General features: G+C 42.2%; 1 protein-coding gene across 1 annotated transcript in view; it reads left to right on the top strand.

The window, feature by feature from the left end:
- The first annotated feature begins 3,818 nt into the window (after positions 1–3,818).
- Positions 3,819–26,497, top strand: part of CDH4 (cadherin 4) — a 466,276-nt gene continuing 443,597 nt past the window's right edge. The window contains exons 1-2 of the mRNA XM_082007298.1: positions 3,819–4,977; positions 7,462–7,573. Of these exons, the coding sequence (XP_081863424.1) occupies positions 4,918–4,977; positions 7,462–7,573 (172 nt within the window). The 5' untranslated portion in view covers positions 3,819–4,917. The remainder of the gene's footprint in view (positions 4,978–7,461; positions 7,574–26,497) is intronic.

Here is a 26,497-nt window from a genome sequence, read left to right as displayed (position 1 = left end):
TAAACTGCAGTCTGCTGTAATGATACCTCTCAGTCTACTTTTGCCTTTTTTCTTTGTTTTTGCAAGAATAGGATAAATGAACCCCAAAAAGGTAGAAATTTTACTGTTTTGTGTAGGTCAATTTTGTTTTACAATATTTTAATAAGAGTTACATTAGTATAAGGTGTGTTACCTCACCTAAGGTGAAAGAGACATAGAACTGGGATTTTTAAATTGATTGTAATATAGCCATTGCTGGCATGCTGCCATTAACGCTTGCATAGTTCAGCGAGGAGACCACAGCGTGTCTCATAATTGGAGGTCAGGCTACACTAAAGTTGGCCTCCCTTGGTCAGTGTAATTAACTGAGCAGGAAGGTTTTGTATAAGGCCTCTGGAGTTGTATTTTTCTCATTGCCATTCACATTCACCAACTCAGAAGGAGAATCGATAGGAGCCACAATGTACTGATGAGTAGATAGTGTAAAAGGGAGAAAGTTCAAATTCCTTGGCATTGCAGCATGTCTAGCAGGACTGAAAATGTGACTTCAAAAGATCTGTTTAACCAGGAAGATAGCTGCATCTTTCTCACCATCCCAGCACACAGGTAGCTCCTGCAGGATGGTACAGAATCAGCTTAGATTAATGCATATTCCGTTCCTATTCGGTGCTGCTTTTCCCTGTGGATTTTTTCTTCAAGTCACTTTCTCCTCTGTGACTCATCATTTTGTCTTTAGATTTTGTACTAGAGCCAGATCATAAGTAATCCAGAATTTTGAGCTGTGCCCAACCATTCGTGTAGTTCCAGTGATTTGCTGTTACTTTAAAAAATTACATAAGTGTACCGAAGTCTGGCTTTTACTGTCAGTTATTTTCCCTTTGTGGTTGTGGTCTTCCTACTCAGGACCACCTTTGTTTCCTCTGTTGACTTCTGCCTAGATTTGGTAAGTGCTTATGTCTTTTCCAGATCATTAATTTCTCCACAGCTTTGATTTACCTTTCACTTTACTGTTCAGTTCCCTGTCTTCCCTACACATCCTAAAAAGATCCTAAATGTGGATTAAATCTGAAAGCATTTCTCATTCATTTTTCAGTTTTGAACTGCTGACATAAACTCATAATTTGCCATTATCTATCAAGCCAGAATCATCATTATTTCTCTGGTTCTGTCCTTTGTTACTAGTTTTGACACAAACCAAAATTATTAATAATGACTCTCTAAATCACTGGTCAGCTAGCTATCTCCTATTTAAGAAGCAAAAATCACCAGATCATGTAGAAGAAACCTAAGGTGTGGGCTGCAAACTGTATTAATTTAATTTCTCCTTGTTTGTCAGAGTTTTTAATAAAACCGGTTTTTATCCTTAGCACCTAGGCCATAACTATTTACTTGAGTTCAGCGAAACATTTACTTATCGGAGAATTAAACAGGTTAAGCCGGAGGGAATATTTCCCAAATAAGGAATTCAGGTATCAGCCCTAAGCTAGGAAGGCAAAAGTCTCTTGAGACTTTGTTTTCTCACCTCCTGTCCATTTAATTTGTTATTCCTGTGCTTTCACATATTTGATGGCTGCTTGACAATTTTATTGTATGTTGTACTGTCCCTCAGCGATCACACCTCCCTCTCTCTCATTTTCTATCCGTGGTAACACAGCTCACATCTGATACTCATCTCCACCACTAAGGGCTCTATTGTCCCCTTGATATGTACGGGTAACTCCCACTGCTGTCAACAGGAATTACATGTGTGCATCAAGGAGAGAAAAATCCCTTGTGTACTCTACGCTCCTCATTATCTTGGCACAGTCAGTTCTGTAGATGTCTCATCTATGAGCCTTTTATTCTCTTGAGTGTTGTGCAGTATAGCAAGTTGGCTCTTAGGATCAGCAGTTTTGCTCTTGAGGTGTTTAGCAAGTTGATTTACTGTGCATGTGGATGCCCTTAAATGTCTTCATCCAGCCAAATCCACATCTTATAGCGTTCATATGGTAGACAGTAGAGCTTCCAATTTCCTTTTTATGCAAGAATACCAATTCATAACCAGTCTCCCAGCAGACTCAAAGTGAAGTGAGAGTCTGAAGCTAACCCTCCCAAATAACATATGTTCAGGCCCAGCTCAGACCTGTATGCTTAAATGCTATAGTTCGTGAAAAATTCAAAAGGTACAAAAATGTAAATGGCATATTTTAATTTTCCTTAAAGACCTGAAGGAAGATATTTTATAAGCACTTCATGTTAAGTGATTCTAAACAAGGAGGTAGTAGAAACAGTAGCTAATCAGTTAGCAAAGTTTTAATTCCTTCCAAAATTAATGGGAGTGTCGAGAATCAAAGGAACACAGTGGAATGAAAACAACCATGCATGGAAACCAGTGATTTCCATTTTCTGAACGCTGGATTGGTGTTCTCCTCCGATCCTTCTGGAAATACCTCAGTTTGGGAAGGCACCCGGTGTCTCACATAGGCCAACGTTATTCGAAGCATAACTGGAAAGCACACTCACTCCATTTGCAGACTTGTTCCCCAAGCACAGAGTCAGTTACCACAGCTTAGAAAAAGAAGGATGGTAAACTAGTTTGGGAAGAAAATCAATTTGCCATCAGATTAGAAATCAGCTGTAAACATGTTGAAGAATTCTGGTTTTTTTTCACTACTGCTCTGCCTTTTCTTCACAATCTGTTGTGGTGTCAGACTTATTTTGACAATACTTGTAGAACTTGTCATATTAACAAAGTTATCAAACAGAGTGTGCACATGCATATCAACAGCTGTTGTCCAGCAAGAGTCAAAATAACTGGCCATAGGTATTCAGAAGGAAATATCCACACTGTAGATATTACACAAATCCAAAGTATCCCCACAAGTCTCCAGAGTACTTGTAGATTTATTTAAATAGCAACAACCGCAGCTGCCCTTCAACCTGGAACAATCTACTCCAAATTTTGGAATGTAGGATAAAAATAAAAGGAACAAATTTAGATTTTATATATACATATAAGGATTTATTTTTGCTATCGTAGTGTCACTAGATTGTTTCTGCTTTTGTGAAAGTGCTCCATAAAAAAGGGTATACATGAAATTCAGTACAATGATGGGATTTATTTGATGTTATATAACAAAATCAGAAATACTTGTTTAAAACCAAAATAAACCCTATAATCCATTAAGGCTGTAAATTGGAGGGGTAGGAACAATCTTTTCATTATTCGTGTCTACAGAGCTTAATACAATGAGGTCTCAGTTCTTCGCTAACATCTCTAGGTGTTAACGCAATGCTATTAAGTCTACTCAATAGCAAAAGATGCAGTCAGTGGATTTATGTGTCTCATTCCTTTGGAAATGTGTGACTCTAACAGAATAGTTTAATGGCCAGATCTTTCAGCTGCAATGTCTGGTTTTGCACGTACATCAGATAGTATGAATCTATTTATGCAAATCGTTGTTGGATTTATATGCACAAAATATACATGCCTGAGAACTCCTATTTGTGGCGTTGAGCTGCATCCAGAAAGGAAAAAAGATCATATTTGGATGCCAGGGTCACGCTGTAGGAAAATAGCAGGAGCCGTACCCAGCACTTGAAACCGCTGCTTTCCATGTTCCGTTTTCTGTGAAAACTGAACTGACTTAAGGTTTGTTTGCTGGCCCTGTTTTGATCTGCCTTTATTTTTACATCAGAAAGCCTCTAGTTTAGTGGCGTTGGCTTTATCTGCTACCGATGCGAGCATGGAGCAGGCCCGACGCGATGTTCCCCTGCGGAGGGCCGGGCTCGGGCCGGCTCACGTACGGCGCCCCTCACTAGGCGCTAGTTGAGGCGCTGCCCATCGTTCTACCTGATGCTGAAACTGCCATTCCCCCACATCGTTCTCAGGAAGGCACCTGCGGCACCCTCCCCTCGCCCTGCCCAAGGCTGGATTACACAGGCGCAGCGCCTGAACCGGGGCGCTCACTGACCCGCACCCCCGTCCCTTGCCTGCCCAGGGCCCATCCAGACACGAGCTTGGCGGCCCTGAACCCCCCCGGTCCCTGTGGCACCAGCCGCCACGCGAGGCCTTTCAAGGTGGTATTCAGCAAAGGCCTTTGCAGGTGAAGGAGCGGGTCCCTGTCGTGGCGGGGCTGCAGTTGCCCCGGTGTTCCTTTGCTCTCTGCCCAGGTATGTTTGTTTTTCTTCTCTGGATATATTAGTTTTTTCCTCCCTGGTACATTAAGTTTTCCCCCGTGGACACGCTAGCCCCCCACACGCCACCTTTTCCTCACAGCCTGGGCTAGGCTTTCCTCACTGGATATGCTCATCATCCCCTGGACATCTGTCTTTCCTGTGGACATGCTAGCTTTTCCTCACTGGATATGCTTGTTTTTCACCTCCACATACTAGTGTTTTCCTCACTGGGTACACCTTTCTGCTGGATATATTAGTTTTCCCCTGGATATACTACTTTTTCCTCAGCAGATACATCTCTCCCCTGGGTATGTTGCAGGGTTTTTTTTTTTTTCTCTGAATATGTTAGTTTTTCGCCTCTGGAGGTGGAAGTTTGGGCTCTGGACAGGCGAGCTCCTGCCCCCGGGGTTCCCTTGCGCAGCCGCGGAGGCCCCGCGCCCCGCCGCTCGCCGTCCCCTCCGCGGAGCTCCGCAAGGCGCCGAGAAAGGCGCGAGTGCCGCCACACCCCCAGCTCTGACCCCCGCCTCAGGCCCCCCCCGCCGCCCCCCCGCAGCGGGGCGGTGCCTGTCCCTTTAAGGCGGCGCGTGCCCGCGCGCCGCGGGGCTGGGGGCGGGGTCTGGCGGCGGCGTGCGGCGGGCGCTTCACCTGCAGCCAGAGCGGGCGGCGGCGAGAGCGGGGCGGCAGCGACCCCCTGGCCCCGGCACTGCGCAGCGCGGCACGGCGCGGCCAGCCGCACCGCCACCGCCACAGCCCGGCGGGCGAGCGGGCGCCGCCGGGGCGATGAGGACCGGCTCGCGGCTGCTGCTGGTGCTGCTCCTTCCCGTCTGGGGCTCGGCGGCGGTAAGTGGGGCGGGCGGGTAGTACCTCCGCGTCCCGCGGAGGTTCCGCTGCCGCTCCGCGCCCGCCGCTTGAGGGCACGGCAGCCGCGGCAACTTAGGGGTCGGGACGCGGAGCCGGTCCGCGCGGCCAAGGTGGGTGCGTGTGGGTGTGCGTGAGCGGCGCCCCCGCACCGCCCTGCCGCTTTCACCGCTTCTCCCTTTTTTTTTTATCACCGTTATGGTTTTTAATTACAGTTTCGTACCGCTGTCATTCGCCTTGGGTCTCGTGCCTCAGCGACGCCGGCAAAACTTGCCCTCCGTGAGGCGCGTCGCCGGCTAAACTTCGGGGGTAGCGGCGCGTCGCGGCGGCGGAGCCGCCCCGCCCGCCGAGCCCTGCGCGTCCCGGCGGAGCCTCCGCGCCCGAGCGCGGTCGCGTAGCGCTGCCCGCTCCGTGCGCGATCTCCCTCTTCTGCCTGCGCCGTGGCGGTGCCTTTAACTTTTGTTTTTAGAAGCCCGTAAACACCCCGAGTTGGCCTGAACCGCGTTGGGGGCTAAGGGTCTGAAAAGTTTGGGGTTGCTCGAGGTTCCCCCCAAATAAGGGGTCTCTGCAGAGCACGACCAAGTGCCTGGACGCGCGGCTGCAGTGTCACGGTGCGAGCGGGGCGGCTGCCGTGTTTCGCGTTGGGCTGGCTGCAGAAGCAGGAGCCGCGTATTTTTCCGCCTGCATCCCCCTGTGCCGCGTTGCTCTGCGACCACGTCCCGAGCTCTCGGGAGGCTGCTGGGCGCGCGCAGGTGGCCCCGATGCGCTTTCATCTAGCGAGCGCCGTTATAATAATGGGGTGATTTCAGATTCAAAGCCTATTATCTTCAGTTAGACCCTTTGAAACGATTCCTAATGGTAACATCTTGCCAGCGACACTCGGAGCCCACAGAGCCGCTGCTTCCTTGTGCTTCCCATGCAGTAGCTGGCATCCGTCTCCCCAGCGTGGCTTTCAGCGTTGGCTTGCTTTCTGCTTACTAAACTCATCCAAAAGGTCCCTTTGCTTCTCTTCCCCTCCGTCTCTCTTGTCGCCTGTGTCCAGGAGCATTTTAGGGAGCTGTGTTCCTCTCCCTGGGGAGGCCGGTGCCCGGCTGGAGTTACACTTTCTCAGGGAAGTGACCCTCCAGGTCCCCTGGCTTCAGTCTGCACTGCTGGGACTGGAGGTGTCGAGGTGCAGCCTGCATCGCCAAGCTGTGCTCTGGCTAGCGCTGCCGGCAGTCTGGGAGCGTTAGAAATCCCTTGCTACTGGCACTTGTTAGGCATAAATCACTGGCTTGGGTGCTTTTAGTGAGTTGGTTGGAGCTGGGGTCCGGGACCCTCCTTGCTGGGGAGTGTGTACTCCATCCCAAGGAGCCTGGGTTACTGCAGCCAGACTAACCTGTCCCTGTGGCAGGGGCTGGTTCCCTGCTGTGCAGTCCAAAGTTGCAGCAGAGCAGCTGAATGCTTACCTGGATGTTTCCCCCTGGATCCTGGCAGGTTGTGCATGGGGCTGTGCAATTAGGTGGCACCGTTGTATTTTGGTTGAGCATCCCCTCCATCCCCTCCATCCCCTCCATCCCCTCCATCCCCTCCATCCCCTCCATCCCCTCCATCCCCTCCATCCCCTCCATCCCCTCCATCCCCTCCATCCCCTCCATCCCCTCCATCCCCTCCATCCCCTCCATCCCCTCCATCCCCTCCATCCCCTCCATCCCCTCCATCCCCTCCATCCCCTCCATCCCCTCCATCCCCTCCATCCCCTCCATCCCCTCCATCCCCTCCATCCCCTCCATCCCCTCCATCCCCTCCATCCCCTCCATCCCCTCCATCCCCTCCATCCCCTCCATCCCCTCCATCCCCTCCATCCCCTCCATCCCCTCCATCCCCTCCATCCCCTCCATCCCCTCCATCCCCTCCATCCCCTCCATCCCCTCCATCCCCTCCATCCCCCCGACTGCTGGGGCAGGTGCCGAGCCTGGAAGGTCCTGGAGGCAGCAGCAGGCAGAGCCTTGGGGGCTGCTGCAGGGTGAAGAGGACTTTATCTGGCCATGAGCTCCTCAGACTACTGTGAGCTGGGATGTTTCTCCTCCTGCAGGCCTGGGGCTTGCCCAATTTCTCACTAGTGAAACTCGGTGATTTGGATGTTGCAACATCAGGCCTTTGCGTGGCTCCCGTGTGAGCAGAGCTCGCCTTGATGAATTGCTACTCTTTGTTTCCTCCCCTCTTCTGACAGTGCCCAGTATCCCAGCCTTCCTACAAACAATGATTGCTATTGTAGTCAGGCAACTATTTTCTGGCCCATTTTATTTTTGCAGCTACAGTGTGGATCCACTGCAATAGATAGGCACTTTAGCACAAGCAGTTTCTACTTGCACACTGCTTTACTGTTCAGGTTTGCCAGTGCCTAAATACCTAGCCATTAGGTGCAAAACATTTTCCCAAATGACAGAAGTCATGGTGTGTGTTTTCCTTGTTTTGTTTTTGCAGGCACACAATGGGGATCTTACAGTTAGACCCACATGCAAGCCTGGCTTTTCAGAAGAAGACTACACAGCATTCGTCTCCCAAAACATCATGGAAGGGCAGAAGTTACTCAAAGGTAAGTGGAATAAAAAGCTTAATAGGTGCTGCAATAACTGTATTTTCAGGAGGTGAAAGGAGGCTTAAAGATGCTGATTTTGATGGTGAAATTTTCTGCAGAATTACGTTTGTAGGAGGATGAAACACTTAAGTAGTTTACCTGAGCGCAGTTTTGAATACAGATGAATCGTTCAAAGTCCATGTGCTGTCTGCTTCAGGTGGATTGTTTGCTTATAGTATGCGAGGTCATCACTTCACTTTTAAGTCTCCCACTCCCACCCTGTCTGAAGGAACTCTACATTTGATATTTTAGAAAGTATTTTTATGTATGAAATTCTAAGATCCTTAAATTATCTCTGCTTTGAAATGCATGATAAAGCAGACGTTGTTGTTGGAAATGTGGTAAACAAGCCTACAGACATTCTGTTCACAAATGTGGCATTCATTTTCATTACTGCCCCACTGACAACATGAAAACACAGGCAAAAAGAAACTACCAATTAGCTCTATAGTAATTGCAGGATTATAACCACTTTTGTGATAGTGAACTCTAAGACGTCTTCGTAATCCAAATAACAGTAGATTATCCTGTGTATTGATCTGTCTCCCTTTCAAGTTAAAAATAATTAAACTTTATATCTGCATGATGTAGAAAATCATTGTTTTATTCGAAGTGCATTTTTGAAGATAAAAATCTGCCTCTCCCCCCCAGCACCCTCCTTGAGTTAAATCACTAACCATTAGTGGATGTTACAGCAGTTCTAAAAATGTACATTGTGGAAGTTGGGGAGCGCATCAGGACTCGATGCTCTACTCAAGGGTTTACAAACCCTTTGCTACTTTCTCCTGAGTACATTTATTCACATGCATATGTCTCTGCCAGGAAGCTGGGATTTCTGTCTTCCTCCAGCGCAAACACCTGCTCCCTTACTTTGATTTTTCTCAAAAGAGAGGGAGAGTTGTCAGTATTCTTTCTGGCTTCAGCAGAATCCAGGACTGGACATTTTTTTTCTCTACATGAGTTGGCAATCAGTTTCATTTCTGAGCCTAGTTGTCTTAGTTTTGCTGTTCAGGAATTCTCTTGACTGGCCTGGCATCAATTAGTAGACATTGGGGAGTTTATTTTTAGTTTGAAAGATAACCAAATAGGGAGTTGACATAGACAAGCCCAAGAATATAGGAAAACATGAAGAGACCAAGTACCAGTTGTTTACAAATTTAGCAACAATTTTTCCCAAACTTACATGCTGTAAGGCTTTATGGTCAGTCTGTAAACTGAGTAGATTTCATGCTTTTTAGCTTTGGACATTATTTGATAAACAGTGTCATCCAAATACTAGAAAATCATGTCACTGATGTACTTGCTTGGAGGAGTATTTTTTGCAGCTTAGTGTTTGATAAATTGTGCTGCGTGTTTATGTAGGTGGGCAATAGGGATAGAGCAGAAGGTCTGTTTAGACGAGTTAGCTGGCAATGACTTTGAAGACAACATAGTGGCTGTCACTTCATTTCAGTTGAAACTGATAATTTTAAATATGAAATGATATTTAGATAGTCTGTCAAGTTGATTTCAATGAAAATATATATCCATTTAATTTCATCCTTTAGGGGCCAGTTGTAGTTTTACATTAGTCATGGCAAACCTGCCACTAATTTAGGGCTGAAGTGCCCCTCAAGTTGTTATGTATGCATGCAGGCAGCACTTGTAAGATTCATGTCCTAATAACATTGTCATGAGTTATGCAATTTGTAAGCATTTTGTCAACTGAGGGAGAAAGAAAAAAGTGCAAATGCTGTGTTTGCTAGTAAGTAAACTATCTTCTTTACACCTTTTAATCTACAGTCGAAAACATGCTGCTGTTTATCATAGGAAATGAATATATCTAATTTGTACAATAATGGAGAAAATCTGCTGCATAAAATTCTTCTGTATGCTTATGTTGTTCTTTATATATACTCTAGCATGTAAAATTGGTAGTTTTCTAGTTTAGGTTTAATTTTACTTCCTAACACTTGATATGTCTGAAGCATAAAATGTTTATCTCTTTTTTCCATCTGGGTGAAGTATTGTACAATAGTTCAGACCAAAAATGGGTTCGGATTGCTTACATTATCATGCTTGATAGATTGACATATGTACTGTTTCACACCATCTTACCACGCAAAGCTTTGCTGCCAGCTACCACCATCTTATTCATCAGCATTCAGTAATTCATCTTCAGGCCGAATGGGACTGCTTGCCTGAAGAACATAGGTAGGAATTCACCTTTTGGTGCATTCATGGAATTGGGGGAGAAGTGTATATGTGTTTGAAATGGCTCTTGGGATTCCAGCGGGTAAACGTGAAGTCTTTATGCTGCATAATCCTCACTTTGTCCTTAGGAAGGAGATGTGGGGAGTCCTGGGACAGTTTATACTGCCTAAAGGTTTGTTCGTCAGAAAATCAGGTGGTATGCAGGACCTGAGCATAGTGCTGAACTTGAGCCAGCATTAGAACGTTTAGATGTTAGATGTTATATGATTCAGGGATAAGCTGTGTGGCAGTAAACCCAGTGTTTCCCTTTTAAACTTTATGATACCTAGCTCTCAAATGTATGCAGTGTTATGAATGTATGAGAATGAAGGTGCTTATAGTAGTCTAGGTTTGAATCAAGTTAAACAGATAATGACTGGTTATAATTGACTTATTCCAATGGAAATAGCTTAGCCTTAATTTGACAACAAGAGCTTTTACAGAGTCATTGTTTTATTACAAGTATGCCATAAGCTATTAACTACTACTTTGTGGTTCATCTTATTTGCCTGAGTCAGCTCTCTAACATCCTCAAAACATACAGATTTGAGCAGGAGCTATTTGTTACACAGTAATTAACTTGTTTATGATACATGGATGGGAGAAATGTCACGGCATTTTGTTTTATGTATAAATGAAAAGCATTTGCATTCTAAAAATTTCATGTTAATTAGACTTAAAATAGTTTCTCCCAGTAGTGCCCCAAATACCACATATGACACATCACTGCCAACGTTTAGCCTGCATTGATTTGTGGAGCCAGTGCCTTCCTTAGAAATGCTGTCCCTGCATCTCTTAATAAAAATTATTGGGGTGTAATCTGTTACCTTTTTTTGGTCTTTGTTTTTGTTTGTAGGATAATAAACTTAGTCTTGATCACTGATGCATGATAATACTAAAAATGGGATTGTTAACTATTTTTTTCTGTAGCCTAAGGAAAAATCTCAAAAGCTGCAGTATGGCAGAGGACAGTTATGGCACTGGTATCTTTTTATATTTGTTAATTATTGATATTAACTTAAAATGGTGAGAACATTGGTCCTGAGGGGTGGGGAGCAATGACATGCAGTACTGCACTGAAGACAGTTCAGGGCTGACTCAGGGGATCTGATCCCTGAGTATTACTCAGGTGTATGGGAATGAAGATGACTAGTAGCCTCTTGGGGAAGAGAAACAAGGAGTAGGATGCTGAAAGTGATCTGCAATACAATCTAAGGGGGGCTGGTACTCTTGATGTTGGGTTTATGCTCTTTTCCATTTTTGTGAGATTTTTTTGAACGTTGTAATTAAAAAAAAGACATTTTTCTAAATTAGAAATTCAAGTTTTATTGGCATGCTGTGAGACCGTGGCACCTGGTAGTGGGCGGAATGACATCACGGTGTTAAATGCATTACTATTGTAGCCTGCTACCATCACAGTTATAGCAGGTCACCTCTCAGAAATACAGCTAAACAACATAACTCAGCTTTCCCTACAATCAGGAGACAGTGTAAGCGGTTGAGATGTATGGCCCCTTTTTTGTTTTCTGTGCATCTCTTCATCTGCAGTGATTCATGTTTCTGTTGCCCATCCTAAATAGTGCCTATACTGATGTAGCAGGATAATTTCACTTGTGTAGGCAGCTACGTTTGGGTAAAAGCACGTGGAAGCACAGTTTATTTTCATATGGGAAGATGAATAAACTGTGCCAGCATGTTCTGCTTTAAGCAAGTGTATGAAACCAAAGGTAGCCAAGCTTCATGCAAATGTATAAAAATGTAGTTGCTTCCATGCTGGAATTTTTACTAGTGTTATTTTTTTGTTAGAAAGAAATAAACAAAATACATAAATACTGAAATACCTGGTTTTTCATAAGAATTCAGTATGGAAGCCATCTCCTGGGAGTTTTTTAGAGGTGGGATGTTCTTTGTGCTCAAAGCCTTTTTTTTTTTTTTCTTCTCACACTGAAGTCTCAAAACCTCCATCCTATTCGCCCTTCATCACCTCCAATAGCAAAACTTAAGAAGGCTGTTTAGAAAGCGTGGAACAGATAGACCAAAAAAACCCGGCACCCCAAACCTTCATGGGGTACTGTAGAGGCAAACATTACATTAAAAAGAAAAGAAGGATGGGGGGAAGGAGCACCTGAGCAAGCCTTTTCAAACTGTTCGAGGCTGGTTACTAGTAATTCATGTAGTAATAACTGTAGGGTTATATACTGTACCTCCTTTTGGAGGTAAATGTACTGTATTCTTGTGGTTAATGTAATACAGGAAATTAAATGCAGAGTGTATTAGTGAAAGTATTAACAGCTCTGCTGGAAAGTAATCGTACAGCCCCAAAACGCTACTGCATACATGAAATTTGGCCCCTGCGAAAGCATGAGACAGATTTTTCAGGAGGAATGCTAAGAGCTCTGTTAAGTGCCCAGAGGGAAGGAGTGTACCCCTGGGGTAACAAAGAGTAACATCGCAAGCGAGCGTGTATCCGCAGCGCTGTGCGGCCCCAGTACGTGACTTGGTTAATTCTGCCTGCCCATGCATCTGGCTTCCCTCTTTTCCTGGACCTAGAATCCAAAAAATGATGTAGGTGCTTGGCCACTGTTAATTTTGATAGGAGCTTGGTTCCTAAAGGCTTCAGCAGTTCGAGGTCTGCCTGTGAAGCGTGCTTGGGAGGATGCTCCACCGTGAAGGCGTCCCGCCGGCGGCCGCAGGGCATGCGGGGTGCCTGCGGTGCTGCCTGTGCTCCCCTTGTGCCTCCCATCTTCTGAGTGTCCTTTGGTGAGTTGTACAGATGTTTTTCAGAAGCGAAGACCGTGAGAAATGTGGGGGTTTGTTCTGGTGTTTGGTAGGGTTTTTCAGCGCTGCTCTGAGGGTTGCTCAGTGCTCGTAGCGATATGGAAGCTCTGCTGCAGCCTGCTGAAATATCCAGTGCCTTCTATGAGCTGCTCAGAGTTTAAAAGATGTACTTTTCCATTCATGCTTTCATTATTTTCTGGTCTGTGATTCTGCATGAAAAGCAGTTACTGAAGTTATCGTACACATAATTAGCTTCACAGTTCCCTAATAAAATCGGAAAGTAGGCGAAAGTCCACTGGGGACCCAGAACTCTTTTGCTAACTTTTATTCATTCCTTTCTTGGAGGAAAAAGAGGCACAGACATGATCTTTCTATGTTAAGCTTGTACATGCTCCAGTGAAGCTGCCTCTCAGAAAACACTTCTCCCATTCCACAGGACAACTTCTTTTAAAAGCAGTTTCTCTTGATGAGCACGTTGCAAATCAAAACTGTAATTTCAGTTGTAAGTTCCAGGGGAGACCCCAGAAAGAGCTGCCGCAGACCGGGAAACTGCTGATGCATATTTATTTTTAATATTATTCTTCAGATCTAACTTCTGACACAAAAATGATGTTTAGGATGACATTTTTGTCTAAATAAAATTGCAGTTAATGAGACCAGAGTAGTCAAAAACACTCTGCAGAGTTAATCCCCTTACACTGTTTAATAACTGTACATATTGCTTTCTAGATCAGAGCTTTGAACAAAATTCCTCAAACCCAAGCAAAATAACTTTTTTCTGCATTCTGGGGAGCTAACTGATTTTTATCTGGCAAACTGCTTCTCCAACAACAGACTTGGAGCTTTTCTCTTCCCCCCGCCCCCCGAATTTGCCTGTTAAAGAACTGCACTGCTTCAAATTAGGCATTCTAAAAACAAAAACAAAACAAAAAAAACCCCCACAAAAAACCAAAAAAACACACCAAAAACAAAAACCCACAAACAAACAAAAAAACCCAAACAAAAAACCCCAAAAACCACACCAAAAACCAGAAAAACCAAACACCTAAGGAAGAAAACAAACAACAATTTCTACTGAATAACTTATTAATTTCTTTCTTTATGCTTAGGCTTTTAGGAAATAGCCATGTCTGGAACAGTATCAATTTGCTATTTATTGTGAAATACCTGTTGTTTTGAACTCCAGACCGGTAATGTTAGGTCTTTTTAAGGTTAGAAAATGTTAATTTTAGTCACTTCTGTGTTTCAGAAACTGCCTGTCACTGACAGAGCTCATGATCTCTGATCTCACAGAGCAGATGCTGAAAGCATTCTTTAAATTCTGCGTTTTTTTGCATGTGGTAAATGAAACTTACTTATTCTAGCAGTGAAATATTTTCTTGCTTAATTTTCATTGACCTAATGCCAGTTCTCGTTGCCTGATTTCCTTGATATTTATGTGCAAGCCTCCCTCTGCCTTAATTTCTACCCTGGAAATGATATTTTTCTAGAGGTGGCTTATTTCATTGCAAACTAAACCTGGTGAAGTACTAGTTTGACTGTAGCATGGGCCATGTGCATAGCTCATAGATTATTTTAGTAATATAGAGAATACTTAAAAGTCTTATTTGAAGGGCAAGAAGAGATTAAAACTACAGAGGATAGGATTCATTGGAAATCTGCTACTCAATTTTTTGGTATAATAGAATGAATTTGAGTGACGTAGGGAAAGAAGGGAGTTTCTGTTAGTTTTGAAGTTACTGTATAAAACCTACTTTTTTTTTATTTTTAGGCAAATGGAAATAGTAAGAACCAAGACCAGAAAGTGGTATTTGAAAAACAAAGACCAGTATTTACCTCTGGGAACTCCAGTTTCGAATGGTTTGACAAGGGTTTTGGGATGAACATGTGCCAGCGACTAAAGACTGATTTCACCAGGACCTTGAACTTGAGCGCTGCAATAGGAATTTATGCTGGCTTGATGGACTTGATCTGTATCTGTTTTAGTGTGTGTAAACCTTTTGTGCATTAGCAAAAGGTTCTGAAAAGCATTTGGCTTCACATTCATTTTTCCTTTCGGTGCACAAATGATGCCCCAGTGTTCCTTTTTCAGCTAAACCTCAGAAGTGTCCTTGGGTTTTCTTACTGCTTGGTATACTGTGATATATTGGTTTTGATATTTTGTTTAAATATTTATTTATTAGTATTTCTGAAAGGAGAGGCTGAGAGAGCTGGGATTGTTTAGCCTGGAGAAGAGGAGTCTCGGGGGACACTTCATCATTGTGTATAAATACCTCATGGGAGGGTGTAGAGACGATGGAGCCGGGCTCTTCTCAGTGGTATGCAGAGAAAGGGCAAGAGGAAGTGGGCACAAACTGAAATGCAGGAAATTCTACTTAAACGTGGGAAGAAACTTTTAATGTGAGGCTTAGCAACCTCTTGCAGTGTCTGACTAGAGAGCTCATGGAGTCTCCATTCCTGGAGATACTCAAAACCCATCTGGACACGGTCCTGGAGCCTGCTCTGGCCGACCCTGTGCCGAGCAGGGGCTTGCATGAGATGCTCTGCAGAGATGCCTTCCAGCCTCTGCTGTGCTGTGACCCTCTGAAGCACTTTACAGGTGAATATATGAAAAAGCAGAGTGATGAACTGAGCTTTTCTGCAACTACAGATCAAATGGCTTTAAACAAAAACATTACAACAGCCTGCAAAAAATGATCCTTATGGGGAAATTGTGTTCCTCTAACTTCTTGAAAGCATAACCTCTAAAGAGAGAATAATTGAAACACCAGGGACCAGCATTGTGCTGTTTGCTTTCATTAATGTCCAGACTTAACTTAGGCATAGTTTGTCTCCTGGCATAAGGAAATGTTACACTTAAATTCAAAAAGCTCTTGGTTTTCTCTTTTTAGTAGAGTAAAAGGAGAACATATGGAGTTCCTGTTTTCCAAAAATACTTGTCATTAGTACTGGCTGCTTCGCTTCTTTCAGCAGGACCTTTCCCAAGCGAGTTTTCTGCAATATAAAAAATAGTTGGGTTGAACAAGATTTCTTTTTGCCACAGGCTTTATTATTTTTCTTGCTTATATTCATTATCCCTAACTTATTTATTAATTTTGAAATGCATTTGCACAGAGGGAGAGAGAACTGGCAAATGTGGTGGCATATGGGCTGCACTGTCACTGGAAATAGCGACTTTCAGCCGCTCTTGGCTGCCCTGTGCCTCATGACCCCAGGCTCCTGTTTAGATTCCTGCTTTCTGCTCCTTTCCAATACAAAATTTTAATTATTTTTTGCTTTGCCCTCGCTACTTTCCTGCCGCTGATCCTCACCACTTGCCAGCGTTTTGTAATAGAGAGCCAGTGGCAGTAATTCAGTGCGCTGCTAGTTATGCTGTGCAATAGCTGCTGCTCGGAGGGCTCACATAAGCTACAGCCTATTAACGTTAGCATGGTAATAGCAGCCACTGTGTGGAACGCACAGTGGGAATGTTGGAAGCTCCTCCAAGGACCCCGAAGATATGTATGGGCCACTCATGAAGGAGAAAAAAAATAAATGCCCTTTCTGCTTTGAAATGAGCCAATCTGTGCGTTTCATTGATACCCAGAAGCACTGCAATCATTAAGGCTATTACTATGCCTATTATAAATCACAATTTTGTAGCAGTTCATAGATAAGTCACAAAAATTACTTTTAGTCTAAAATTTTGTTATACTGAGTTTGTCTAGTAGCAATTCCAATCCTTATTAAACAAAATTGTCTTTAAAATAATTATGAATATAGCAGTTATCCAAAGATAAATAGTCAAGATTACAAAAATTGTTCCATAAAAGCTATGTATCAGCTTGCTTTGTCGGTTTGTGTCTGGAGAATCATAAAAGGCAGGTCAGTGAAACAACCGTGTTACTTCACTGTGTAGCAGGAAACGCATATTGGGATTCTTTGTATATGAAGTAAAAACATCAAGAGACAAGCTTGTGAAGACGTTAGAAAATAAAGAAATGGTTGCCCTTGAAAACGTGCAAATCAGGACTAGTTTAAAGCATAAAATTTAATAACCTGTTTGTTTGTGATATAGTCAGTGGTGATTAGTAGATAAGTCTCTATAAATCAACCCTTGGTGTTTGGTATCTGCCCTGTGGTTGCTTCTGCCCATACCGTTTTTTTCAAGAAGTCTCACTGATTTCATTGAGAGCTGTTTGTGATATTACCTGGACCTGCTCGTTGCAGTCTGTTTGTTGGTGTTTCATGGACTCGTAGAAAAATAGGGCTGGAGGAACTCGAGGATGTCTAATGCCCGTTCCTTCCTCAAGGCACAAGCAGCTCCTTTGTAATAGGCATGTCCCTGGTGTGGTCTTGAAGATCCAGTTGTAGGGACCACAGTCAATATATTATATTGTTTCCCTTTCTTTCCTTCACGTTTAAGCTGAAGCTCTCTCAATGCAATTTAAACTATTTGTCTTATTTGTCACAGACACAGAGAACAGTTGTTGCTTCTCTCCCTGCCCCCAACAGCTTGAAAATATTTTTTTCAGCTTCCGTAGGCTGAACCACTCATTTGTTCCCCTTCATGTGTCGTGCGTGCCTGGGCTCCCTTCTCCGAGCCCTTATCTTTGCTCACTAGCTTGATGCCCCAAGTTGATCTGACTATGCCAGCCACGTCTTGCAGTGCTGAACAGACAAGGAGTATGATTTTGCTTGTTTTGCGGGCAATACTCCAGTTGATTTATCTAATGTGATGATTGTTTTTTTCTTAACAGTATGACACTGTTGACTCATGTTCAGCTTGTGATCCAGTATAACCTCCCACATCGTTTTTTGAAGAACTGCTACCTACCCAGTCACTTTCTGTGTGTGTAGTTGATTAATCCTGCTGAATTGGGTTACCTTGCTCTTCTCCTATTGATTTTTTTTTCTTTTTTTTTTATCGGCCTGATCTGACTTGTTAGGATTGTTTTGAATTCTAATCTTGACCTCCAGCAGAGTTGCAGTTGCATCCTGCTTTCGTATCCTTTGCAGATGTAGCAAACATATGCTGCATTCCTTTATCTGTTCTGCTAATAAACACATTGAACAAAACCAGTTCAGAACAGACTGTTGCAGAGCCCATGTGATAGAACCTTCTGCTTTGACCATGAACCATTAAAACTTCTGCCCTGGGTGAAGTTACTGAAATAATTAAAATTAAGAGTGGCTTGTAATCTGAGCCTTTTGTGTCTTGATGTTGTGTATCTGGGATCTGTAGGAGTACAAATCCAAATGTCTCCTTTTGTCAGTACTTTTCCTGGCTTTTATGAGAGGTACAAACTTTGGTATTTTTGAATTTTTACCCTCTAGAAACAATCCAGATTAAAAGTCTAGGATAGGCTCATGCAAGTTAAATAAAATGCTGTTGCAGTTGAAGGGGAAGGACTGCTTCAATTCTCTGTCCAGTATTGGACACACTGAATTTGTAGGGTTCTTTAAATGCCCCAACTCAACTGCTGGCCAGCACCAGAGGTCTGTTTCCAGGCTATGGGAAATGCCTTTCAGGCTGGTTTCCCCCAAGTCTCTAGTGTGGTCTGCTCAGTAAGAGGATATTTTAGTTGAAGAGCTGTTACTAATCCCAACATGAGCAGAAAGAACAGGATTAAATTAAAGCCGAAGGAGTAAATGGGAGTGTTGTACCTGTGTGTGGAGTATGGACTCCACATCAGTTTTCACTGTACTGATGATTGGGGATTTTGACCTTTGCTATGTCCCATTTCCCATTCTGTGATCTGTGTCTGATCCTGTAATATGTTGAGGGAAGGAATTTGCTCTACACAAAATAGTTGGGTATTGCACTGCCTGTTTTTATCATATCTGTATTATTCATAAAGCTTATTAGAAGACCCAGCCCACACTTAAATATTGTACTGTTTAGTGTATCTCTTTTAATTTTGCCTGTCACGCCTGTGTGTTTTTGGTAACTGAAGAAAGCCAGATGCATGCTGATCTCTGTTAGAGGAAGAGACTCCCTCTGCTGATAAGATCTGATTCTGGAGCATCTCACTTCAGGGGGGAAAAGAGTAGGGCTAGTGGATTTCCAGATGGAAAGTTATTTAGAGTATTTTCCCCCCAGTGAAAGTGCTTCTGTGGGGAATCAGGAAAAAGTCATTGTTTCAGGTCCTGTATGCCTTGCTACTTGTCTTTCAGGAGCCTAATTATTGGTGGCTGGTTGCTTAGCTCCCTTGAAAACAGAAGGTTTACACAATTACACATGAAAGGCAACTGTTTTGCTCATCTCCAGAAGACTTAAATATTTTTTTGTGCCTGAATTATTTAGGTGATTTATTTATACTTTCATTTATTTATCTTTTTATGGGCTTGTGAACATTTTTCAATTGCTTCAATGCCCTCTCTTGCCTTTTGACCCTCTGTAGAGGATGAAGAAGTGTGGGTAAATGGCATTTAAAAAAAAAAAAATTAGGATTTTTTATATTTGGGTTTTTCCTTTCCTGTGGAGAGAAGGAGCAGGTTGAGGATGAAGAAAAGTGTGTGTACAGTTGTGTGGACAAAGGAGAAACTATAGGTCGTGGCAAGATTTGGTGTGATGAAATCTTCAAGGATGGCAACTATCAAAAATGTTTGGATTGCACCCAAAGATTTCCCTATACTGTGCTCAAGCTACAAGAAGAGACCCTCATCAGGAGAAGTTTAATGATCTCTAGATTGCTAAACATTGGATGCTTGTTCAAATAACTTGAATAGTAGATTGATTATCTCTGTGCAAAGTTTACTGAAAGAGGTTTTTTTTGTTTGTTTGCCTGCAGTTTGAGACATAAGAGAAATTGAAGGTTAAAAGGCTGGTTGCTATACCTGATAACAAGCAAGCTACTCTAATTGTACCAGATGGTTTTGATACCTCCTGACTAGAAGAAACCTGTGTTACAAGGGTTATGTGGGGCAATGGGCAGCTAGAAGCGTTGGGTTTTGTGTTAGACATAAAATAGACGTTTTATCCTATACTGATCACTGAATACCCACTGGATGAGTTTTTACGTGAATTTCTGCAAGTGGTGAATTAACTGTGGTGCTTTGGCAAAGCTCAGTGCAGACGGTACATTTCACTGGAATGAATTTTCCTAGTATTTTCAATAAAGTTTTATTTTCCCTTTCTACTGTGAATTGAAGCATAATGTTGGCTGTATCCTGTTAAATAGCAGCAGAACTGAGCAATAGTGGTACAGCTGGTTTTACCTTTATAATAATATAGCAAGTTTCATTGCCTGGGAAGACATGATGACGAAGCAAAGTTCTGTTAATGCAGCAGTAGTCTCCTTTGGCAATGCAGCTGTAAGAGAGAGTTTAACATCTATGGAGTGGGGCTACTTCTGGGGAAAAAAGGAAAATTAAAGTAGGGGTGGGTGGGAAGAATTGGGATGCTGGGCGCCTGCAGGCTTGGGTACGCCACAAAACTACTGGGCTATGGTTCATGTTGGGTCTGGACAACTCCAGAAGTGGTGCATATTGTGGAGACCTACAGAAAAGACAAAATTTCTGCAATAGTTTATTAACAGTCTAAGTGATTTTTCAACCTCTCATCTGCATTGGGGTCCCTTGTGAACAGTTTCTCACTGCAATATATCTGTCTGCACCTCCAAGAGAAATTTGTAGGGAATCCACACATCGAGGAACCTACTGTTCTTAGAGCTGTTCTGAAAAAGGAAAAAAATTAAAAAAGGGAGAGGGAAAAAAGGAAAAAAGCTCAAGGTTATATACTGTAATCAGTAATACATGCTCGAAAAAAGTTAATATCTGGTGAATGTCAATTAAGTACTTCCCCAGCTAATAAATAGCTTAGGAGGTGTAAAATTTAATAATCCTAAAATTGCAGAAGCCTTTGAAAAACACTTTTAAATTGGACTCATTGGAAGCAGGAGATTTAACACTGACCTGTTCAGAGGTGAGTACTGCAAAAGATACGAGGGAATGAGGCTGCGTTTTTCAAATACTTAGGCAGTTTGGCTTGAGCTTTTCTTTCATTAGGTGGCTTTTGAAACCGTTTATTTTTAAGCTCTTGTGTAACACATCAACCAAATTGCACTACTAAACAGTGTCCTGTTTATTTATAAGCCTAATTCTAAGTGTTTCTGAAGGCTCAGCTGGCTTGGGAGTGGGTTGCTCTGCCATAGCAATAGCGCGAAGAGCAGCTGCACGTAGTTTTTCACATGGCCATGCATGCAGGTTCTCCTCTCTTTCAGTCTTAGAGCATAAATCTGTTGCCCATTTAAGGATCTCAAGCACCAGAATGATTCTAATTTTCCTTCTGTTCTTTCCCCATCATGGTCACCTATGGGAAATAAATGAGATACCGCCCTCAGAAATGTGCGCTTATTAGGCACAGTCTGTCTTGAGCAAAGAACTTTTTTTGTTTTATTATGGATCTTTCTTTGAGAGGTGAGCAGATAAGCAACAAACTGCTCTGAGGTCATTTAGACATTATGTAGTACTTAGGAGTTTATTTGGAAATGAGAGCAAACTAAACTTTGACCCAGTTGGCTTGCTTCCTGATGAGCAATACCCCCTGGTTTTTTCAGTTGTGTGTTTTTTCCTAATCCCAATGGCAGTGATTTTTTTTTTTGGCACTTAGGAGAAAAAAAAAAAAGAAGTAATACATGGCATTTGTTTTGGCCCTAGTCATGACTCATAAGTAGGGATAACATCTGTGCTGATAATTTTTCGTGATATATAACCAGATTGAATGAAGTTTTCATTTATTGCCATTCTTTTGCCATTGTTATATTTAGGGAGATCCAGTGTAAAGAGTGAAGGTACATACTTATGTATATTACTCATGTATAGATCAGAATTTATATACATGTTGTGAATTTTAATTTAGCCACTGTATCTTTTTAAACTAAAAATGGCTTATTGCCTTTCCCTGAGCTTTACAAAACTCTTTCAAGATCCTTTCCAAAACTTAGTTTGTTGAAGACTCGTACTGCTGCCAAATCTACACTGTTCTTTTAATTAAAAGACCAGAAAAAAAGGGTTTACATCCACTGGAAGTTTCACTTCTTATAATCCTGAAATGATGTAAATCAGTGCAACTCCTGAAGTCATTGGAACTATTCAGACTTACATCTACTGAAAATCTGGCACATAATATTCCTGCTGGTCTTTTCTTTTGCCCAATAGTTGCTCTACACAGACTTGGCATCGCAGACAAAGCGCTCTCTTACTAGCTGATAGAGGGTGGCGCGGCTTCCAGCACTGCTGATTCAGCACAGCAGAGGCCATTTTCCTGATCTCTTTGTGAGCTAGATTAAATTACTCTGCAGGCTGGACTGGAGCCACAGGCCATAGTTTTACGGCCTTATAACATGGTATCGTAGCCCATGGCATCTGAGAGGTCTAGCTGTGCGTAAAGCTCTTCTGCTTTGCTGCAAAGGATTTTTAGATTTGGCGATCTGTCTGTTTATAAGGCGAATGCCAGCACTACTGAAAATATTTTGATTGTCTAGTTGAGATACGATAGAATGGGATTCTGTTAATTGAAGGAAGGGATCTCATGGGGATCAGCTTAGTATGAAAACGCCACTGTGTTTGTTTGTCATGGCAACATTTCTTTAGATTTGCCTTACAGAATCACAGGATTACAAATAATGAACGTAAGTTTTTAATGAATATAACAACAGTAGCACCAGTGAGGTGGCCTCTCTGAGTTTGGGGGGTTGTGCACTTAGAGCTGTTTGAGTGATTTACCAAAATTTTGGGAAATCCATTTCCTTTTGTGTCTCAGTATATGGACGTTTCTTGTCAATTCTGAGCGGGTTTGGAATTGAACCAAGGGGTTGAAGCAGTGGGATGCAATATGTGGTGAGCTGTGTCTTGTTGACGTCCTACAGAGCTGAGAAGTGGGATGTCTGTGACTACTATAACAGGCACATGGGTAGAGGAAAAAGCATGTTTTCTGTTCATTGACAACTCCTGGCTTTGTGTATTTAAAAGGATAGGAAGCTCGACAGTGCTCTGCAGTTGGGCTTCATGATTGCAGCTTATAGCAAAATTGGTCTGTCTTTCTTTGGCCAAGCATGGGTGTTGCTCTGATTTATCCTCTCCCCTCCAGTGGTCATGATCCATCCAAAAAGGACTCTGGTGAATGAAGAAAGCAATACTGTTAATGAGGAGAGATAAGGTCAAAGAGATCAAAAAGTAAAAGCCATCTTGCTTCTAGCATAGAGCACAATCTAAGCTGATCCTGTCTAAGCCAGGTGTTTGAGTGAAGTTGAGACCAGGCTTAGAGAATTTTCACAATGTTTAGAAGTTTCATTCTATCTCTTCTCCCTTGCCTGAGTGTCTAATCACCTTGTTTTCTCACTTTAAGGGTCTTGCATTAGATCAGAAGGACAGGTAGCCCATACATGTGGTTATCTCTGAGTTGCCTTATGGCCTTTCAGCTTTGTCTCAGGTTTTTTAAAAAAAAAAAAAAAGCACCACCAAGCCAAACCTCCTGGTTTTAGTAGAAAGATGGATGTATTTTTACAATTAAAAGGTATTATTGAATTAGAACATTTTTTAAACAATAATTTCCCGAGGGTGATACGAAAGTGAAGTTCACATTGCTGGTTTCAGTGCGAAAACAAAAGTGGGTAGATTAGAAAAGTTGTTTCTGAGCGGTTTGTTCTATTTTCTGAGATCTAGTTCAATCTCACGGTATCGGGTAGTGTTGCCGAGCAAAGGGTTTATCTATTGATTTCTGAATGTATTGTGCTGTTAATCTAAAACTTCTTTCCCTAGTGGAATTTCTATTCAGAAGGCTCTAGCCAAGCTCAAGAAAGCTATTTGATTTGGGAAGTTTGAAAGAATAATAGAACAAGGATTGATGCAGTTGGATTTTCATGAGCTTAGTCTTCTAGTAAAATAGACAGGCTTCTTCCTCCAATATGTATCCGTGATGGTTTGGTTCATTATTTAGGAGGAAAGCAGAGTAAGGAGATCACTTGAGTTTCACTGTCTTAAAATTTGCCATTATGAAACTTATTCAGAGAAAAGTTAGGAGAACAATTTTGGTGATATGAAAAATATAAACCTTAATGGCTTAGTGCAGCTTTGTCTTTTCATAAATGTGTGCTTTGTTTCTTAGCAATCAAGCTTTTTCTGCTAATTTTTAAACTATTAAAATTTAGTGCTAAAAATGCATTATTGTAATTTCCTAAGTGAAACGTGGCAAGGGAATTGCACCATGAATACTGAGGGGCTTCGCCTCTCAGATATTTCCAACATCCTTTAAGTATTTAAGGAAACTAAACCTCCTGAGAGCTATGGCAGGAGAGTAGGTGGTGTTTTATGGCCATTCTAGTTAATATGTTCCTTACTTTTTTGAAGAACTGAATACAGGAATAAACAGTCCTTTATTACAATAAAAAACCCAGAAAGTACTTTTTGCCTTTGAGTGGACTGATATTTCTTCCTCAGGTGTCTAGTGCAGGACTTAAAGAAGTAACTGGATGAGATGCAGTTGGTAGCAAAATAAAAAAAATCAGGCATTTTTTGCCTTTTTGGGACTATAATCCTGTCTTGCTGAAGTCAGTTGCAATTGACTTCAGGGTGCTCATGACTGGTCCAATAATAGGTTTATAACTATTTCATTAGGACGGTGTCAGATTAAGTTGAGGAAAGTGGACTGGTGTCTAAAAAGAGCTTCCTTGTGAATGTTCCCTTTGTCTGGAGCACTGTAGTTTGTTAAAAGATGATTATTACTAACTCGGGTTTGGACGTATACTTGTTGCTCTTACTTCTGCCAAAAATGCAGCTCTTTGGAGGTACGTGATTAACCTGAGGCATTATTTTATTGCATACCCAGGTGGGAAGCTGGAAATTAAGACTATGCATGAAGAATTATTTGGATATGGGAAAAAATGTACTATTAACTATGCAGCTAGTCTTTGTCTGTAGCATTTACAGTTTCTTCAGTCCTTCTGGTGAGTAACCTAGCAGAATTTATTGGTGAATAGTTCAATTTGCTTAAATGGGCTGATTTTCTTGAGTAGGCAGAAATTACATCTTATTTCATGTCTCAGATTTACTTTAAATGAAAGGCCTAATCCAGGTTTGACTTGCTTTTCTTCGCAAACTCCTATTTAAGGCTGGGTGAATAGCACACTAGGACGTGGTCTACTGCACTGTTCAGAGTAACTTAACTTACCTGAGCTGGGGTAAAGAGCTGCTAGCATTTAAGACTGTGCTAGAGATACAAGCTTTTGAACCAGATGGGAAACAAGTGATTTTTTTTTTTTTTTTTTAACCCCCCGTGTAGAAATAAGTGCTTTAGACTATCTGAAACATCCACCAGTATCATTTGACTGCTGAGAATTGGGTAACTGTGTGAAATTATATTGACCTGAGGGGATTGAAATCTAGAAGTGGCCATGCGCTTAACTGTGCAAGAATCAAACTGTTTTACTGATAACGTTTTATTGATTAATCTTCTGTCGGTGTTACAAGTAGCCTGAAGCTTCGCAAAATGAGCTGGCAATGTTTTTGTGTTGCGGACATTACAGTATTACAGCTCTTCATAGGTATTCAGATTTTATATATGGGCTGAGAGCTCACGTAATTACTGTGATTTCTAATGACTGAGACTGCAGATGGGGCTTCCCAGAGGTTTCATTTCAAGGTAGACAACTGGTAATTCCTCTTTTCTGTTTAAGAACCTGTTGTCCCTCCTTTTCTCTGCAGCTGTTGAGGTTTCTCCCTGTGAAAAGCTGAACCGTATCTCTGACTTAATGAAGATGCGTAAAAAGATTGAAATTGCCTTAACAAGGCAGGGCTCTATATACAGTAGCAATGAAAATGTGTCTTGCTGTTCGCGAGGGATACTTTGTCCTTTTCATAAAGGAACCGTGGTTTCTAACTGTAGTATAAAAATAATAACAATAAGAAAAAATTCCTTCTTATGACAAAACTTTAAGAAAATGAATGGCTTAAAAAACCACAATGGCAGATTGTGAGTTTAACCTGCATGTGTTGACTAATGAAATTCCTTTGAAGGAGCTAATTTCATGTATTTTATTTAATGAAGGCTTACTTAAGATTTTAATGATGTGGGTCTTTTCTCTTCAGTCGAATGCCGTATTGACTCATGACATATTTTTACACAGGCTTCATTCTGCCATGAAAACCATAGTTGAAAATGTGAGCGCTTGATAAAGTATCATTAAATTAGCTTATTGTAGTTGCAGATTTTTATTATGCTACTTCACCGAGATATGAATTGATCGCGTTGTACTTGCTGTTTTTTTTAAGGTGCAGCATTGTTATTGATTATGCTACTTTATCTCAAGTGTTTCATCAGCCTGCTGGCAGGCTTTTTCCCTCTACGATTTAGAAAGTACTAGCCTTTGTGCTTTTTTTTTCTTTTGCTATGTATTTCATGTGTGTGCATGTCTTTTTCTATTGTAAATACACTGAAAGAGATTGTGTTTTGTGTTTGTACCGTGCCCTTGTGCACAGCAGCTCTCCTCTGTCGTGGAGCTTCGGGTGCTGCTGTAGGAACGAGAAACGGTTGGTGTCCTGCTCGGAGGCACTGCTGAATGGTCTGTTGTCCTGGGCTGATTTCCAGGGAATCCGTCAGATTTACTGATGCTGAGGGCAAAATCAATTCTCCTCAAATTTCATAGCATATGCATTTGGAAAAGGGGATTTATCTGTGCAGTTGGTGTAATTGTTTGTAATGTGATGTATGTCACAAATGAAGTAGGAAACCCAAGAGCCTACATCCTGGACAGTCAAAACTTTCAGATATTTTTCCATGTTAACTCGAATAGTGGATTTCTTTTATAAATCTTGGAACACCCAGACCTATTTCAATACTAAGTGTATTGGAAAAGGATTGCTGTCAAGGCTTGTCCATCTAATTAAATTCCC

The sequence above is a fragment of the Phaethon aethereus genome (assembly GCF_964289735.1).
Source record: "Phaethon aethereus genome assembly, chromosome: 16".
Classification (NCBI taxonomy): Eukaryota; Metazoa; Chordata; class Aves; order Phaethontiformes; family Phaethontidae; genus Phaethon; species Phaethon aethereus.
Note: the sequence above shows the minus strand (reverse complement) of the source record. Positions and strands in the feature narration are given on the sequence as shown.